This window comes from Sprattus sprattus, assembly GCF_963457725.1.
Source record: "Sprattus sprattus genome assembly, chromosome: 16".
Lineage (NCBI taxonomy): Eukaryota > Metazoa > Chordata > Actinopteri > Clupeiformes > Clupeidae > Sprattus > Sprattus sprattus.
Window position 1 is genome coordinate 20,749,989 of NC_137914.1, and position 15,853 is coordinate 20,765,841.

Sequence of the window (15,853 nt, forward strand, 5' to 3'; positions counted from 1 at the left end):
ATACTCTCAGAAATGTTACGGAAGGTCTCCTCGTCAGGAAAGACTTGAATGGTGAATGATAGGGAGAACATGTTTGTGTAAACTTTGTATTTAAAATATAATTCACAATGTATTCAATGGACCAATCGAGCCCTGGTAACATAGATTCCTTAGCAAAAGTAAGCAGCATTGAAATGGAATCGAAATTTTGGGAGAAGCTCTCAACGTCCACTAGATGTCTCTATCAGTCTGTTGCTAGAGTTACTCGGTTCTTTCGTATTCTCTTACATTACGAAATGCAAATATTCCCGTTCGTTTTAGCCACTCAGTACACTCTGTTCATCTCTCACTATACATTTCTGTTGTGAGTGCATTTATTGAACTAGTCTTTCACCATTCACCTAACTTCTAGTAGGTTTATAGTTCCATGGTTGTTTTTATTGCTCGCATTCAAGACACTTTTTCAGCTAGGCTATAGTAGGCTACTAAACCCATCACAACGGTTTAATTCCATTTATGTACAGGATGGTGCTGCGGTGGATAATAATTAAATAGGCTTCCGCATGCGTAATCACCAAGACGATGAGCACGCAAAGAGGGACACATGAAGTTTTCTCTGACGTGTTTCCCCTTGTTCTCTTTTCTCTTGAACACCTTCAAACATTTCCATCATGATACATTTACTTGTGCCTGCCTGTTACCTAGAATACCTTGGAGGGATAGCCTACTGGGTTAACCACTGTCTGTAAATGTAATAGTCCGGCCTGAACGCAATGAAGTCTTTTTCATCTTGCGATCCATTTAATTTATGAATTTAAAGGACTATTTATTTACTTTCACGTGCTGTACTACCTATGATGAACTTGATTATTCACGTCTCTGTTTGGTTAATATTTAAGGTAAGTATTTTTATTTTATTTCATGCTGTCAGTACAATTAGGTATGGGTATTTACTACTGTGTATATACTATGTATGTCCTAATGCAGCTTGTTGAAACGTATCACCAATTCAGAGTATATGGTGATTGCGTGTACATTGGAGCTTGGTGACATTGGAGCTTAAATTGTAATGTTGTAACAATTTATTAATATTGCTTCCATTGAATTGGAAGATCTATGACAAAGTGTAAGAGAAGGCAAAATCTTTTGAAAGAATAACGTACTTCATCTTCATAAACCTCCTTATGACTGATGGATGTAAAGCAAATATTACTTTTATGGGACATATCACTTGTAAAGGGACTTCATACATATTCACACACAAGTATTCAATGTTTGTTTAGTTGCTTTCTATAACAAAAACTAATATACATTTTTGTTTCACAATATCTTTGGAAGGTTTTGCTAATCGTTACTGCTTTCTCTGACCCTGAACCCTGCAATGGAACGCTTACAGAGAATAAAACGGAGTGTTGTATGGAGTGCCATTCTGGTAAGCGAACTTGCTTATTAACTCCAAACTGTACAGTGATAACAGTAAGGCCATATATCCAAGTGGCAGTGTCAGAACACATAGGATACCCTCTCATTACTCCCTCCCTGCATTTCCAAAATAGACATATACTGAGTATTCATATATATTCACATGTACTGTAGCATGATCCTGTGTAGTAAATATACTGACTGCACTGAACGTTTATAAGCTTATCGAAAGGAGCTCTTCATTAATTGCACACCCTAAACAGATACCTATGGACACAAAGGTCAAAATTGTCCGGGCAACACTGTGCCCTGGGATCGAAGACCAGATGGAACTTGGGATCGGTTTTCGAATTGTAGAGAGTGTACACAATGTGACCATCAAGGTAACCAAGCACTGATTTCTCCATCATATTCACACAGGTGTCTCACTCTGTGGCTGTCTTTAATCTGGGTCATCTTTTTAAGAGTTGCCCTATCTTGGAATCTTGTTTTACTGTCTAGTTTTGAAGCAAGACCAGGTCATATAATGAAAGTCAACGGAAGAAGCAGCAGTCACAACGATTTTCCCACCAGTATGCTTTGAACAGAGTTTATGTTTGTACCAATGCTTTCACCTCTGTGTAGATTGACGAGTGAACTGCTTTTTCTTCTCTTTGCCAGCTTGTCTTAACGTCTGATTTCTTATAATGAGTCATGATGCTTTACTTCAGTACAGGGTACGATCTTTGTGCATTACTTAATGCTAAAGTGAGCCGAGTAAGCACATCACATAAGGGAGCATCCATACTGAGGAGAATGTTTATCTGCACTGTACTCGATATCGCTTTTGATTTGAACATCTGCTAAATCAATACATGTACATTTATTATGGAAGGAAGTAAAATGTATGTAAAGGAATGAAGTTTTTGTGTAACTGGTGCTTTGCCATCAAAGGGGCTAAACACTATTCTGGCTTGTGATCTAACTGATTATCTAAATTCTCATAGTGGCTATATTTGTTCTTTGTGCATTTCTTTATGGAATAATTGTGAGATTGTATGTTTAAAAAATTGACCATAGATACTTTGTTTGTCCATATTTGACCCAGATATCTTTTCACATAGGTGTCACCTTTTGTTTTTCAGTCATATTATATTTCCCAGAGAGGTGGAAGCAGGGGTTATACTAGAGTCAGGGACGTGTATCCACTTTCTTGTCCTCAGACGTACTGCAATTGTATGGCACACAATTGTCATGTATAATAAGTTGTCCATTCATTCATTTTCCCCCCCAGTTAACCAAATAGAGGAGCACCCCTGCACGCCAACTTCGGATCGTATTTGCGGTTGCAAAGATGGATACTTCAAAAAAGAAATGCCACACAATGATATAACTTGTATGAAATGCCAGGAAATCAAACGTGACGTCAAATGTAAGGATCTTTATAGTCCTCCTCAATGCACTCAAAACCTTAATAAATAGATACACTTCAACAGTACATACCTACTAAGTTAATGTTGTCAGTGGTTTTTGAGCATTATCAGTCAGTGTGACATGTAGGTCAGCCTATGGACGGTATTTTCATTAAGTTAACATTTCAATGGATTGTCCCTTTCTGAGGCCCAGAGTGTGTGAAAGGATGCACTGGCTATGTGAATGAGACTGGGAAGCCTTGTCAAAAGTAAGTAACATTTAGTTTTTATTCATACATCGATGTGTCCTACAAAAATTGAAACAAGATTCATTGCTGTGATTATTCAGAAACCCTTGTGACAATATATATTTGGGTTAGTGGGTTGTGGTTTTCCTGTGTATGCAGTCGAGTGTAAGAATTTCCTAGCATGCACAAAACAACAATGTTCTTAAGAAGCAGTTTTCTTTGAACACATGACAGAGGAAGTCTAGGAGAACCTTCCCCTTACACCTTTACAGTTACACCATGACCCAAACTCAACACTTTACTTTCATGTAAGTTAGAGCTACTAGTGAAAAGGAAGAGAATGGGGAGGAGGTGAGATACTTTGCCATGGACAGATAAAGAGGGTGTAAATCTTCTAGGAATAAGAAGTGAGGTGACGGTGATGGCTGTCAATCATCCCTATGGGCTCCTCCTGAACTTTGTTGAGAAAACATAATTTATACACAGGGAAGTTGTTTGCCAGCTTATAACATCATCTTCTTGGGGCGAGGGACCCCACACCATCGAATAACCTCACTCTGGCTATGTCCTTGTGTTCTTTATAATTATAAATTCTGAAATCAGTTGATGTTAGTTTCCCGGACGTGGAGTCTGGGAGAGTTGGCACGCCATTTTATGTATGGCCTTATAGGGGAACTTCTTAGTGTGTGCATGCATTAACTTCACAAACGTCATGAGCTTGATGTCATGAGAGTGATGTCAGAATGTCAGTGTCACTATTCACACACTCGTTTCACATTCATGTCTGTGGCATTTTGGAGGAAATATTTAACCCAACACACATTACATAAAAACTCAAAAAGAAACAAAACAGTACAGTCTATGTATTGTAAATATTCCCAGCATTGTATAACTCACTTTGTTTTACTGTAGACAGGACTGCAAAAGACCTCAGTGTAAAGACTCTCACATTTGTGCAGGTGAGTTTGATGCTTTCATACATTCAAAACTGTCTTTCTAGTTGTGTGCTAATCAAAGGCTTTTTTTTTATAGGAGACAAACCGGCTATTAGCCAGCCCGTTTTGGTAATTGTGATTGCGCTGATACTGCTACTGCTAGTGGGACTGCTGCTAATCAGTGTCAGGCACCTTGATCATTGCGTGAGAAAACCCTGTTGGACTGGTGAGGCAAAAAACAACAATTTGCCAGACCAACGTAATGAGGACACATACACAAGCACACACGTGTCCTACACAGGAGTAAAGCAAGGAGGAGGCCTTGAAAACAATCAGTGGACTCAATGCTTGACAGGTAACATGGCTAGACAGTATACATTTTTTTGGGAAATGAAAGTCAGACAGTTTCTTTTGGTTGGGGGTGGCTGAAATGAGTATGGCATGCAGCTGAAATGAGTATGGCAATTTTAATGATGGCTTTTATAGCTTATTTAAAACAAATGACAAATAACATTTATTTCTCAACAGATCAACCCCTGGATCAAATAAACATACCCATTCCACAGGTTAGTATTTTCTGATGTAAATGTATATAGTTTGGTGTACCTACTTACCTTAACTATCAAAAACAACATTAGGTCTTTCAGACTGAGGAGTAATCATTTTGTCAGTCACCTTTTTAATGCATGCTGGTAAAAAGCAATTGTTCATATATATATATATATATATATGAAGTTTTACACATGAGCAGAGAAACACTGTTTGAAATAGAAGGCCAAAACAGCAAAGAGAAATGTTTAAATGTTATAATTTAGACGTAAAATGAAGGTTCTGCTAAGACTTAGGGCCTGATTTACTAACAGGATTGCGCCCATTTCAGGTGTAAAATAGCGGTCGTAAACATAAAACGGTATTTACAAAGAGGAGGCGCATTTGAGTAGAGGCGCATATTAACGCTTTGTGGGTGTGAACCGCAAAAAGGTGGGAGGGCACAGAAACGTGGGTGGAAACGTGGGCGTGAAGCGCAAATATATGGGAGGAGAGAAGTTAAGTGTGCCTAATGATGTTTTGCGTGGTATTTACTAAAACTGCCTGGCGAGCGTGCGTCTCTAATTTGCGGGCTAATTGTCCACCTCATAAAAGCACATCTTAACCAGGAAGCGCATTTCCATTGAGTCTAAAAACGTTGATATGGCAGCAGTTATAAGAGCAAGGTGAGGAAAGAAGACAGAGACAGCGCACAGAAAGAATTTTTTCAAATCGTATAACACTTTTTCAGTTAAGCGAATCTCAAATCATTAGACGGTAAAGGTTAACCAGCCAAGCAATACTTCAATTACTGGACCAGATCAGAGACGACATCGAACCCTCCACCCAGCGATCACATTCCATTCCATCATTTGTTTAACTCCTGGCAACATTTGCAAATATTGTCCTCCGGATAATTTCAAACAGTTATAGCATCTGCAGTTGTAATATCTCAGCCTTCACTCAGCCAAATATTCACCCAGGTACTCGACGCATTGCTACGGCGCACTGGTCAATATACATTTCCCCACTACGATAGCTGAAATTAAACTTTCCGAACGTAATTGGAGCCATTGATTGCACCCACATGCAAACAGTCCCACCTTCAATCCACGAACACATTTACCGAAACAGAAAGTACACATATTCAATGAATGTCCAGGTCATATGTGATGCCAACATGACCATTACTAACGTGGTAGCCAAATACCCTGGATGTGTCCATGACAGTTTTATCTTCCGGATATATTGTAGTGAACCCATGTCCCTTGTAGAACTTATTAATCTCGCCATGTACACATCTATATTGCTATAATAGACAGTTTATGCATTAATGCCACCAATAGCATATTCTTTATAATCGTGTTCTTTTAAACATCTCGCTGTAGGTGATGGCGGGCAGAACAACAATATAACCGCGTGCACATTGAATCAGGTTCAGTGATTGAGCAAACGTGAACCAATATACAGCCGCGGAAAAAATTAAGAGACCACTTCTGGTTTTACTATTTATTGGTATGTGTTAAAGTAAAATGTACATTTTAGTTTTATTCTATAACCTACTGGCAACATTTCTACCAAATTTCAAATAAAAATATTGTCATTTAGATCATTTATTTGCAGAAAAATGACAATTGGTCAAAATAGCAAAAAAGATGCAGTGTCTTCAGATCTCGAATAATGCAAAGAAAACAAGCTCATATTCATTTTTAAACTACACAATACTAATGCTTTAACTTAGGAAGAGTTCAGAAATCAATATTTGGTGGAATAACCTTGATTTAAAATCACAACTTTCATGTGTCTTGGCATGCTCTCCACCAGTCTTTCACATTGCCGTTGGGTGACTTTATGCTACTCCTGGCGCAAGAATTCAAGCAGCTCGGCTTCTTTTCATGGCTTGTGACCATCCATCTTCCTCTTGATCACATTTCAGAGTATTTTTTATGGGATTCAGGTCTCGAAATTGGGCTGGCCATGACAGGGTCCTGATCTGGTGATACTCCATCCACACCTTTACTGGCCTGGCTGTGTGGCATGGAGCATTGCCCTGCTGGAAAAAACACTTCTCAGAGTTGGGGAACATTGTCAGAGCAAAAGGAAGCAAGTTTTTCTTCCGGGACAACGTTGTACTTTGCCTGGATAAGGTTTGTAAAAGACCATAAGGATTGAACCAAAGCCGACTGGAGGGTCTCCTAGTTCGTCTTCTCTGATGAGTCCAATTTCACAGTAGGTGCAAGACTCTGTGGCTTGTAGGCCTCTCCAGGTCTCCGTCTAACCATCAGACGACCATGTGTTGGGCAAAGCTGAAAATTGGACTCATCAGAGAAGACGAACTAGGAGACCTTCCAGTCCGCTTTGGTTCAATCCTTATGGTCTTTTACAAACCTCATCCAGGCAAAGTACAACGTTGTCCCGGAAGAAAAACTTGCTTCCTTTTGCTCTGACAATGTTCCCCAACTCTGAGAAGTGTTTTTTCCAGCAGGGCAATGCTCCATGCCACACAGCCAGGTCAGTAAAGGTGTGGATGGAGTATCACCAGATCAGGACCCTGTCATGGCCAGCCCAATTTCGAGACCTGAATCCCATAAAAAATACTCTGAAATGTGATCAAGAGGAAGATGGATGGTCACAAGCCATGAAAAGAAGCCGAGCTGCTTGAATTCTTGCGCCAGGAGTAGCATAAAGTCACCCAACGGCAATGTGAAAGACTGGTGGAGAGCATGCCAAGACACATGAAAGTTGTGATTTTAAATCAAGGTTATTCCACCAAATATTGATTTCTGAACTCTTCCTAAGTTAAAGCATTAGTATTGTGTAGTTTATAAATGAATATGAGCTTGTTTTCTTTGCATTATTCGAGATCTGAAGACACTGCATCTTTTTTGCTATTTTGACCAATTGTCATTTTTCTGCATATAAATGATCTAAATGACAATATTTTTATTTGAAATTTGGTAGGAATGTTGCCAGTAGGTTATAGAATAAAACTAAAATGTACATTTTACTTTAACACATACCAATAAATAGTAAAACCAGAGAAACTGATAATTTTGAAGTGGTCTCTTAATTTTTTCCGCGGCTGTATCTATCTCCTCTTCGCTGAACCTTAGTTTTTTCTTCCTCGAATCTCCATGGTGGCAGTAACTTGCAGGCGATTTCTCCCATCTTTTAACGGTGCACTAAATAATGATTGCCCAGCGCGGATCTGGTTTGATAAATACCACGGAAAATACGCAAAAACACTGTGCGTGAATGTGCGACCGCAGATTAAGTTGCGGTCGCAATGTAAGTAAATCAGGCTCTTAGAGTCAAAGTGATACATCCGTATCAGCTGTACATCAAGTAATTTAGGAGGTTAACCTAAACTTAAAAACATTCAGAGTTAGAGTTACCGGACGCAAATAGACCACATTTGGGACGAGTAGTATGTTTGTGTGACAATGTTGGACATGTTACCAACACTGAGAGGCAATGTATAACTGCCTAGTACACACCTATACTTTATGTTTAGTTTATGACCACCTTCACTTCTCTCCTTGCAGCGACTGGATGAAATACAGGCTTTAAGAAAAGCTTGGCTATGTTGTATTTGTATGAGCCAGGTTTCTGCTTTTGAAGTAGATAGAGTAGAAACTATGTGCAATGGCATGCTGCTCATGTGCCGGGTGGGAAAAGAATGACCTCCATGTATTCTTATTCTGACAATCTAAAAACAAAGGGCCAATGAAAGGCGCGACTGCGGACTTTATTTTAAGGACGATAACTGCTAGCAGAAACGGCAGATTTTGTCCAGGCAGGTTGTCTAAACTCTGCCGATAAACGAAATTCTCCGCGCACAAAATGGAAAATGGCGCGTGGAATTTGAATATGGGCGGGGTGAAATATTCTTCTCTTACAGGGCACTTTAGAATGTGGCAATCACAAACAGTCATTGCCCGAATTGGATTTATTTACCTTTAAACGAATGTCACCCACGATGTAAATACACAGTTATGACATTTCATGTTGTATCTATTAACATACTGTAGTCTAATTAGACTAAGGCAGAAGAAGAAATGCCATTTAGGCTACTGATCACTGCTGCTCTTGTATGTTACACATTAGGGGTTTTCCCTGTGTAACAACCGGCTCAGGATTGTTACAAGAATCGAGACAACCACAGCTCAAAGTTACGGGTGTTTATTTAATGAAGTTTAAACACGCTAAACAAAGTATGCTGCAGCTTGTCCGTTCTCTCGGTGTGCGGAAGAGCTGGCCTTTTGTAGCACGAGGACTCGCCTCCACGCAGGTGGAACCTGGGCTAATCAGCACCTGGGACGAGACACAGCCATGCAGACAAACATACCAACACTCGCACAACACAGGACACCAAGGAAAGCGGACGAACATAATGGTTCGTCACACCCTCCCTCTTACAAAAGTTGATCGTAACACAACAATAATAAACAAAAACACAGAGAATGCATAGAATAATACACAGAATAACACCGAATGCAGAGAATAACACACAGAATAACACACAGAATGCATAGAATATCACACAGAATGCATAGAATAACACACAGAATGCATAGAATAACACACAGAATGCAGACAGAATGCATAGAATAACACAGAATGCATAGAATAACACACAGAATGCATACCTGCATACATAATTACTACATACTCATGGCCAGAATAGCCAGCCTATAGTGACAACCATAAGCACCCACATGTAACACCACGTGACCATCACTAACAATCTTACCTTACCTTACCTTATTTAACATTAAATATTATACATTTTATACTTATCTTTAACCCCCTCAACCCTTGCACCCTTCTGCAACAACAGCCCAACCCGGGCCCTGGGAGGCTAAAGGCAGAAGACACAAAAAGTTATAAAGGTATACAGACAAGACATTACTGGAAAAAGTGGGCAATCAGGTTTCCAGTGCCCAGTACCCAGACAGTAATGACACCTCTTGCTTGAATCTAACCGGGCAGTAGGCTCCCTTCTGCTGAAAGGCCGCCCCACATTCACAGGAGGTGGGTAAACAGTATGTGGGAATGGCACAGGACCACCTGCACCCCTCTGAGGCCATGTTAGCAACACACACCAATAGGACAATGATAATTTATCCAACAATGAATCAAGACACAGAAGACGTATTCCTGATGTTAAACTTGCACCAGGAAGACACAATTTGCGAGAATCAGAAATGTTCGCAGAGAGAGAGAGAGAGAGAGCGCTCCAACAAGAGCGCACGCACACACAAGCACCAAACAGGAGGAAGTGAAATTTTAGACACAGCAGGATATAGCCGAAATAAATCACAAACAATTACTCTCCCGCTATATGAAAACACAAGTTATATAAATCGTAGACCCTTCCTTCACACGGGTACCGTGGCGGGTACTTAATGCACGCAACAATAGCCCACAAGTTCGAAAAGCCCCAATCTGAGACAGGCCAAACTTTGGAATATGCCCCCGAGACCACTGCTCTGTCCACGTTCCCTGTGGCTGCGAAGATGTTAAGAAAATTAAGACACGCAAAGCAATTTAATTCGCAAAAAAAAATAAACGACTTATACCTCACAGGGAAAGCGTGTTTGTTTGTTTCTCAAAAAGGCCACTTACCTAAAAAAGAGAACAGCGCAGCTATACGTTCACTTCAATGAATGAAAATAGAGACAAAGGAGAAATGCTTGTAGGCCCACAGGCCAATCAAACCAAAATATCTAGTAACACAAATAATTTAGGCGTAAATGCCAACGCGGAAAATGCGTATCGAAACGAAACCAACAACAAAGGTTCAACTACTTTACTGACGCGACGGTCTTTACAAAAGCTCAGAAGTTATAGCGGAGGAGAAGAACACAGAAAAAATCAGGAATATAATTAGAAGTTACCAAATTCCTCCAAAGCTCCTCAACGAGACCAAGTAGGCTACTTAATGAGTGAAAAAACACAGGCGCAAAAGGCGGATCTAAGTTTCCGAAGTAACCAAAATAATAATAGGCTATCCCGGACCAGCCCCCACTTGTAACAACCTGAGATATCATTATTAGTAAGCCTAATACGAGGTGCAATCAAAAAGTTCAAAGACTGCCCCTATAAAAAGCAAAAACCATACCTAATTTAAATTTCGCCTTGTGTAGCCATACACTGCTACCAGTGTTCCTGCCATGTTAGGAATGAGCCCTGGAAGTCCCTTTCTTCTAAGGTGCACTGCCATGTTTTGAATGATCCCTGGAAGTCCCTTTCTTCTATGGTTCACTGCCATGTTTGGAAAGATCCCTGGAAGTCCCTTTCTTCTATGATGCACTGCCATGTTTGGAATGATCCCTGGAAGTCCCTTTCTTCTATGGTGCACTGGCATGTTTGGAATAATCCCTGGAAGTCCCTTACTTCTATGGTGCACTGGCATTTGGGTGCTCCGTCATGAAAACATGCGCGCACATTTTCAAAATGAACTTCACTTCCCACCACCTTTACTCGCCAGATTTGGCTCCGTACGATTTCTTCCTCTTCCTCAAGATAAAGTTCAAGCTGAAGGTTTTGACATAGTGGAAGAGATCCAAAGCGCATTGAATATGGTGCTGGATACAAAAAGATAGGGGCTATTATCTCAGTATGCGGGATGCGGGACAAAAGGTCAAAATGCTATGCAGTACAACGCAAAGTGGATCATTCGGTTACCCGGTTTTGAATAGGTCTACATGAAGATTGATGAAATACTGACCCTCCACAAATGTTACACGTAATGAAAGCATCATAGCGAATTCTCTATTTTGCCAAATTGTCTTTGTTAATTTAATTGCCTTCTTCATCCTTTGAATCTTTTTAATGTATTTTACTTTCCAATCCTTTCAAAGAAAATGACGGTATCAGCACCTGTCCTTGACACCCCTGTGCAGCCTTCAGAGGAAACCCACATGGACACGTACACCCAAAGCCTGACCAAAAATGAGTTTAGAGGCCACTTTTCCTCACCCATGCTTCTGAGCATTCAAAATCCATGTAAGTGTAGCTTTTCCTCTCTATATTTTCAATTCAATTTAATTCTGCAATATTTGTCAGCATTAGCTAATCAGGACACCTCCAAAGATCAATGTTATTACCTGTGCAAATCTCATAATCAGGTAGTTTATCATCTGTTGGAGATCTTATGCAGTATTTTTCTTTGTTTGACAAAACACACTTGCAGACCCTGGTGCATTTTAATGTTCTTTCCAGAGGAACTCCACTAAGCCCCTCTTAGACTCATCCCTGGTTCAAACATTTTGTGAAGAACATGTTTTGGGGGTTTAACATGCAAAGCATTTTTTTTAAAAATACACAAAGAACCTTGTATACCTTACTACAAAAAGTGAAATAAGTTATGCTTTCATTATTACTAATTATATTATTATGTCACAGTGACATCGACCAGTTGACTTCCACTTGCATGCAGTGACAACATCTGTTGTGAGCATGGAGGGTGTAAAGGAACAACATTTAAGACGATAACCATCTTTGAGGGTTTTTACTTCCTTTCAATATGTTCAGATTCTTGTCCAGATGAACAGGTTTTCCTCTAAAACCATTGTGCTTCTGCTTTCAACATTGTGGGCGTATACTCAATGAGGCAAGTGAGAGAATGAGAGATTAAAATCAAACAGTTACTGCTGAGGAAGTGTAAAAGCGAAAACCTGATAAAGGTGACCAAATGTCTTCAAAGGTTTTGCAAACCTGCACCCCCGTGTCAACTACAGCTCAGGAATCAGTGAAACAATGAAAACATTTTCATTTTATGCATACCTTTCTGGAAAAAAAAATAGGGTCAGTAGTTTGAGTTGGGTTGTCATTTCATTTGGACCATTTTTCTTCATGTTTTTGAGCTTATATTTTTTTAATATACGTTTTGTTATGCTAACCACCAATGACTTTGAGGCATTTTTTTTTTACTAGTTCACCCCTGATAAGAACCTGTTAAAGGAGTGAAGCACATGATTGCATTTATCTGATTCCAAATGCTATGCTCTCTCTGTACCTCTGCAGACCCTAACGAGGCTCAGGTACTTTACACCATCATCAGGGAAGTGCCCGTGCGACGGTGGAAAGAGTTCCTTCGTCTGCTCTCGGTACCTGACGAGGAGATTGAGCGTGTGGAAATGGAGCCTAGGGCCTCCTATCTGGAACACCAGTATCAGATGTTGCGTGTGTGGAGCCAGGGAAGCAATGTGAATCTAACGAGCATCTACTCTACTTTGCACTCCATGGACCTTTCTGGTTGTGCTGACAAACTACAGGACAAACTACAGAGGGTTACAGACCACTCAGCTTACTGAATAACTGCAATAACAAAAAGTATTTTTGTACAGACTTAGATTTCAATTTGTATGTGTTAGTATTTTGTTATTATTGTTCTCATATATGTAATACATATTGTATACTGCAAGTTCTTCAGGCACAAAGAATGTTATGTACTGTATATGAATTGGTCTCATATTGCTTCAAGGAACTTTTGGGTTATCTGAATGTGTAATCCCGTTTTAAAACCTCTGATATTTTTTTGGCTCACAGTAAGGGCCCTAAAGATTCTTACCTGAATATATTGATTCCTATCTGAGAAACGAAATACCTACATGAAGCGGCCTTCTCCCATCTCCTGTAACTAAATTAAGCTGAGTTCATGTTGAAATAAATTATTGAACAGACTGTCTTGTGTTCCAGTGTATAGGCAAACATATGAAAACATCTGCATCTGGGCTGGTGAATCATGATTTGTTTTCCAGATAAAGATTGAAACAACAGAGAGCCGTTCTAAAATAGGCTACATTTGCTAATTGGCTATGCGGAAGAACGGCTTAGAGAAAGTAAAACCTTTTTTGAGAAGCGAAGGCATAAGGCTACTGATTTAAAAATGTCATGATTTCCCCCACTTTTCATCCTTTGACCGTCTCGAGATCAATTTACTCTCTATTCGTAAGATCAGACCCATTTTTCATGGGCGCAACCCACATACTCAGCTGTGCTGCTCATCCCACAAATCAAATGCATGTTCCTTACAAATGTGGGACCATTAGAATAGAGAGTAAAAGGGAACTAAACAGGCAGGCTTTCCAACGGTATAAGAAGTATTGCCGAGAAGCATTGTTACAACAAAGAAATTATCTACCAAACACAAATTTCCTTACTTTTTGTTTTGTGTTTAGATTGTCAGGCAGCAGATTATTTAAATGCCACATTTAAAAACTATCCACCCCCTTCTATCAGCAGCACGATATTGCAGTCGAGACTCTTTTCGTTCGTGGTCCCTTGACATCGTCAGGCTAATGATCTAGCCTACCAAATGAAGTCCTATGCAGTGTCTTCCTACATTTAAAAAGCATTTCAAAGCTCAGTTTTTTAAACGTCATTTTTCTAATTAGTTATTTTGTTTGAGGAATATTTTATTAATAATAGGCCAGTGTAGATATTTGGATCTCTAAATTTGTGATTTAAAGTGATAGAGTTTTGAGGGTTACTGTTTTATAATGTTTTGTAAATCGCTTTGGGTAAACCATAAACAACTCGTGGTTGAGGGCCGGCAAGATCGTCATTGGCATCCACGTGACTGATGATTGTTTGTTGTTGTTGCCCTGGCAACAGAATACAAGTGCCCAGGCTGCTGTCAGCTGGCTAGCTAGCTTGCTAACATAACTATTCTAGCATAGCAGGGCATGTTTGCAAACTGCATGTCTTCTACTACCATAAAGTTATCTAATTTAATGATGATAGTTAGATCATTTTTAACCTGATTGTAATTAGCATGTGACGTCTTTTTAGATTGCCTGTAAGCTAATGTTATCTATTTCTCCTAGCCAATGTTGGTTAACTTGGCTATCATATTTCAAACATGGGAGCAACATATAAAGTTAACGTTAGTCTCTCGTACGGAAGTTTGTCTCCAAGAGGAAAGGCAAAGAACAAAACGACACCAGGGAAGGTTAATATTATTAATTTATATTTAATACTGTGATCAGGTCAGTTAAGTATTAGTTTTCATTTCATGTGTCAGAACTCAGAACTATTACACCTTGCAGCTCTCGACCAACTAATAAGGCAACGTTAAATTCTAGCTTCAGCTTGACAGCGAATTTATTGTCATTATTTTAATTGTGAAGAGTGTCTCAGTTTCCACTTCCAGATGGATACGATCTGTATTACATTGCTAAATTATTTGTTAGAAAATCGCTTTCAGGTAGATAGGAGTCCTTCTATCCCTGAATACAAATGTGAGACAACGTTGTTATGTGCATACTGATGAGTTATTGAGTGATCATTTCCGTGCTACACAATACTTTACAGTTCAGTTTTCAGTTTCAGTCAAGTTAGCAACAGTTTAAATGTGCTCATATAGACATAGCTCACATAAAAAAAAAACGTTTTTGTAACCGTGTGCATCCTTTGCACTATACTGTGTGTGTGTTTGTGGAAAAATATACCATCTCTGTTCAATAGGAAATAGGTCATGCAAACTGACCGTCGAAAGCTGTTGAGAATGTGGACATGACAAAACAAAATAGTTACCCTTTCATACTGATTAGGGATGATGACATTAATTTGCATGATTTGAAGAACACAAATTAGACATGGCTACTAGTCAGCAAGCAACTACAGCAGGGCTATGTCAAGAAGGGGATGTACTGGTGGCAGCAGGCTGTGTTGTGAAAGCTGCAGCCTGCTACACAACTGCGTTTAAGACTCATGCAAGCTCCACTGTGGCTCACCTGCGAGGTCTGGATGGATCCAGTATAGCAAAAGTCATTTCGGCTTTAGAAGCTTGGCTGGATGGTGAGGAGGATGTACAGAAGTCAATGGATGGACTCAACAAGGGCCTTGCTGCTGTGTTTCTGTCAACGCTCTGTCCAAACAACCTATCCGCCTCACTCTTCAAAATGGAGAGTATTTTACAGAGGACAAACCATGGCTCGGAGGAGATTTTGGCTCGATGCTCTGCACTTCTTAATGGCAAAGGCGTATTTACCCCTACAGGTCCCAGGCAGTTGACTTTGGAGCTCACTCAGGCACTCGCCAGTTTCCTCTCTGAACCAAGGAGCTCAAGGGCTCTTCAGCTCTATTTGAAAGCTTTCCAGCGACATAAGTCAGAATGTGTGAGACTCATGAGGTCGAGGCAAGCCCATCATCTTCCAAAAATTCTCAAAGCATTTTCTGATCAGATACAACACTGCCCAGCACTCTATAGTAAGAGCCAGGCTGAATGTAAAACATTTGATGTAGTGGACGATAGTCCAATGCAGGGTTCTGACATCCTTGAGTTTTTAGTAGCTATTACACCAGATGACCCAAAAGTGCAAGAGCTGCAAGGTGAATT

At 39.8% G+C, this 15,853-nt stretch overlaps 1 protein-coding gene across 1 annotated transcript; it reads left to right on the top strand.

Annotated features, from left to right (window-relative positions):
- Window positions 1-833: 833 nt before the first annotated feature.
- Window positions 834-12,824, top strand: LOC308377250 (tumor necrosis factor receptor superfamily member 1A; the record flags this gene model as incomplete). Its single annotated transcript, XM_080853833.1, has 10 exons — window positions 834-878; window positions 1,318-1,411; window positions 1,665-1,784; window positions 2,675-2,812; window positions 3,001-3,061; window positions 3,953-3,999; window positions 4,073-4,330; window positions 4,504-4,541; window positions 11,370-11,514; window positions 12,535-12,824. The coding sequence occupies 10 exons, from the start codon at window positions 834-836 to the stop codon at window positions 12,822-12,824; spliced, it is 1,236 nt and encodes a 411-aa protein (XP_080709959.1).
- Between the last annotated feature and the right edge of the window lie 3,029 nt (window positions 12,825-15,853).